This window comes from Colobus angolensis, unplaced genomic scaffold (genome assembly GCF_000951035.1).
Source record: "Colobus angolensis palliatus isolate OR3802 unplaced genomic scaffold, Cang.pa_1.0 Scaffold10, whole genome shotgun sequence".
Classification (NCBI taxonomy): domain Eukaryota; kingdom Metazoa; phylum Chordata; class Mammalia; order Primates; family Cercopithecidae; genus Colobus; species Colobus angolensis.
This window is the reverse complement of record NW_012110919.1, coordinates 20065456-20069535: the sequence shown is the minus strand read 5'-3', so window position 1 is coordinate 20069535 and position 4080 is coordinate 20065456. Positions and strand designations below refer to the sequence as shown.

At 49.9% G+C, this 4080-nt stretch overlaps 1 protein-coding gene across 2 annotated transcripts in view; it reads left to right on the top strand.

The window, feature by feature from the left end:
• Nucleotides 1–4080, top strand: part of SSH1 (slingshot protein phosphatase 1) — a 70182-nt gene that overhangs the window by 58280 nt on the left and 7822 nt on the right. For both annotated transcript variants that reach the window (XM_011935922.1, XM_011935913.1), the window contains exon 13: nt 2631–3177. In XM_011935922.1, coding sequence (XP_011791312.1) covers nt 2631–3177 — 547 coding nt within the window. The remainder of the gene's footprint in view (nt 1–2630; nt 3178–4080) is intronic.

Genomic DNA, 4080 nt, shown 5'->3' with positions numbered 1-4080 from the left:
CCAACATAGTGAATCCCCATCTCTTCTAAAAATACAAAAAAAAATTAGCCAGGTGTGATGGCACGTGCCTGTAATCTCAGCTACTCAGGAGGCTGAGGCACGAGGATCGCTTGAACCCGGGAGGCAGAGGTTCCGAGATTGTACCACTGCACCCCAGCCTGGGTGACAGAGTGAGACTTCACCTCAAAAATTGTTTTTAAAGAATACCCGCCCAATAGGGCTGCTGTGAGGTTTGCATGAGCGCTGTCAGTCAAGCAAAATGACCGAGGCAAGTCTCAATCATTTCAGGAGGTTTATTTGCCATTGTTAAGGATGAGCACTCAGGAGACAGGTCTGTGCCTTTCTCCGAAGATAATTTTGAGGGCTTCAAATTTTAAGGGGAAAGGGTGGGATACTGAGAAATACACAATTTTCATGTGAGGCGGGGTAGGGGGAAGAGAGTCCTGCATGCCTTCGTCTGGCTCTGTGAATCTGCGTTTTTGCCTAACATAGACAATAGGACAGAGGAAACAATCAGATACGCATTTGTGTCAGGTGGGTAGAGGGATGACTTTGAGTCCTGTCCTCTGTCTTCCTGCCCACCCACCCTCCCACCTGTGAAGACAGTGGTCAATTTACATTGCCATGGTGAATTTTAACAGAAAAGCTTTAGGGTAAAGATCTTGGGGACTGCAAGGAACTTCCTTGTGGGCAAGATATGAGGGAGGTGTGTAGCTTTTCATCTTTGTAGCCATCTTATTTAGGAACCAAAATGGGAGGCAGATTTGTGTGACCCACTTCCCAGCTTGACTTTTCCCTTTGGCTTAGTGAGTTTGGGGTCCCAAGATTTATTTTCCTTTTGCAGTGCTAAACAAGTTTACCTTTACAGATACTTGCAGATCTGGCTTGTAGTAAATAATAAATGTAGCTTATTTTAAAGTCTCTGAACTCCCACCCTAAAAAGTTCTGTACAGGTTATCCCCCTTTTACGAGGATCAGGGCAGGGATAATGAGCTGACGCTGAGAGGTTGACCTGCCCCCCATCACACAGCCAGTGGGCAGCAGGAGGGAGAGGTACACCATGGCCCCTCACTCGGCCTGAGTCGGGGTGCTGTGTGCAAAAAGCACTGCGGTTCTGTTGCCCACACGGGGTGGTGGGGAGGTCCTCGCTTTGATTCCAGTACCCCAGGCTCTAAGGTCAGAAGCCCAGAGCCTGGGCGTCACTTTCTCCCGATTCCCTTTCTAGTCAGTCTGTATGAGAAGCAGACCTCCCTGGGTGATGTCAGGTCAGTGTTGGAAGGAAGCCACAGGCGAAGTCCACCAGCTTCTTGGCCAAGTTTGGGAATGCAGGAGAGCCCTGGCAGGGTTAAACAGGGTCCAGAGAACAGCGCCGGCCAACTGTGGACTCCTTCACTGTCAGAAGGGCTGGACAGATCCCCAGGCAAGGCCCGGAGGAGGAGGAGGAGGAAGAGCGAGCATCTCACTGTCCTCTCCCCGAGCCTGCCAGGCACTCAGTGCCCTTTGCAGCCTAAGCCGGGCACTCCAGGCTGGGTTCACAGCAGCTTGGCGGTGTCCTTGAATAGCTGCTGGCTGGAATGTGCACACTGAGCAGAGAGGGTGAATGGCGCTCTACAGTGTGCTCGTACATTTACCTCTCTCTTTTTAACCCTTGCAAGCCTGTATTGGTATTACTTTAAGGTCCTTAAGGGTGACTTAGTTACCTTATTTCACCATAAACTTCTTTTTTTATGCCTTACATTTCTATTATAGGGCTTGGTGCAGTGGCTCACACCTGTAATCCCAACACTTTGGGAGGCTGAGGGAGGATCGCTTGAGACCAGGAGTACAAGACCAGCCTGGGTAACACAGCAAGACCCTGTCTCTACAAAAAAAAAAAAAAAAATTTTTTTTAATTAGCCAGTGATAGTGTCACATGCCTGTAGCCCCAGCTACTTGGGAGGGTGAAGCGGGAGGATCCCTTGAGCCCAGGAGTTTGAGGCTGCAGTGAGCCATAATCACACCACTGCACTCCTGCCTGGGCCACAGAGTGAGACCCTCGTCTCAAAAAAAAAAAAAAAGGATTATAAAAACAGTATCATCATAGTAGAAGAAATTGTTTAAAAACTGACCTAAACAAATACTTTGTAGTTTTCCGAGATCTTCCCAAATGTGTTCCAGTGCATTATGCGTGTGTATAGTTGTATTACCGTGTATAGATCTGTACATACTCTGCTTTGATTCTCTTCATATTCCTACAATATAGGTAGGAGAGCGTCGTTATTCTTACTTGACAGAGAAATGAGAGATGGAGTGTAACTGACGTGACGAAGTTCGTAAAATGAGGCAGCACTAAACACAGATACACAGATTGAAGTCTAGACGCCCCCACGTTCCTTCCCCGTTGTCATCGGGGCAGAAAGTCACATCAGGCTTCCTGTGTGAGCCTGGACAACTTAAGATCCCAGTGTTGTTTCTCATCCTTGTGTTTCTTGGGAACAAATGAATAGAGAGAGGCTTTACTTGAATGAGCCATGGATCGTCCCTGGCACCCCGACCTTGGGCAGCCCCTCACTGGCTCACCACACACTCTTCCCAGCACCCCTAGGCACCACCCTCCTCCCCTCACCTTCCTCCATCCTCTCTCCCCGCAGCAAACAGCGGCACAACAAGCTGTGGCGTCAGCAGACAGACAGTAACCTCCAGCAGCCTATGGATGATGCTGCGGGACCCGGCGACTTCTTGCCAGAGACCCCAGATGGCACCCTAGAAAGCCAGCTGCCCTGCTTGGAGGATGCCACCCAGCCTGGCTTAGGGTCCCCCCTCCCCTGCTGTTTCCGGAGACTCTCAGACCCCCTTCTGCCTTCTCCCGAGGATGAAACTGGCAGCTTAGTCCACCTGCAGGATCCGGAGAGGGAGGCTCTGTTGGAGGAAGCTGCTCTACCTGCAGAGGTGCACAGGCCAGCCAGACAGCCCCAGCAAGGGTCCGGACTCTGTGAGAAGGATGTGAAGAAGAAACTAGAGTTTGGGAGCCCCAGAGGCCGGAGTGGCTCCTTGCCGCAGGTGGAGGAGATAGAAAGGGAGGAGGGCCTGGGAGCAGGGAGTTGGGGGCGGCTTCCAACCCAACTTGATCAAAACCTGCTCAACTCAGAGAACCTAAACAACAACAACAGCAAGAGGAGCTGTCCCGACGGCACGGAGGTAGGCAGGGCCCGGCCTGCAGGGTGGCACACCCCGTCCCTTCCATCCCACTCTGATTGGCCTACCTCAGCCTCTGTAGCAGGGACTACAGGCACGCACCACCACACCCAGCTGATTTTTTTCTAGTGCCTCTGCTGGGCCCCCAGCTCCCATCTCCAGGGACCTGAGGGTTCTTTCAGACGGTGATTCTGCCTGTGGGTACGTAATGCGTACCTTATATGGCGAATTGGAAATCTCTTAGGAATAATGCATATCTCTGCACGCCATCTTCACCCATATACCTTATCCATACCCTGGGCAGGGCTCCCAACTCAGTTTCTTTTTGTGTATGTAAAATTAAAACATATAATTTATCAGCCAACTTCAGCCTTTATCGATATGTGACTATGCTTTTTCATCTCACCCCTACCCACTTACCCACACCCTGGACGATTCTGGAGCCAATCCCAGATTTAGATATAGATGCCTATATCTAAAAAATATATATTATAGGTATATACTACATACTATAGACATAGATAGATACATACTATAGACAAGTTCTCATCCTGTTGCCCATGCTGGAATACAGTGGCATGATCATGGTTCACTGCAGCCTTGACCTACCAGGCTCAAGTGATCCTCCTACCTCCGCCTCCTGAGTAGCTGGGACCACAGGCACATGCCACTGCACCCGGTTAATTTTTTCTATTTTTTTGTAGAGATGAGGTCTCACTGGTGCCCAGCCTGACCTCAAGCCATCTGCCCACCTTGGCCTCCCAAAGTGCTGGAATTACAGGTTTGAGACCACGCTTGGCCTCAGATACATTATTTTATTCATAAATGCCCCAGTATGTTAACATAGCCACAATACCATTGTCACCTTTAAAAAAACTGATAGGGCCAGATGCAGTAGCTCACATC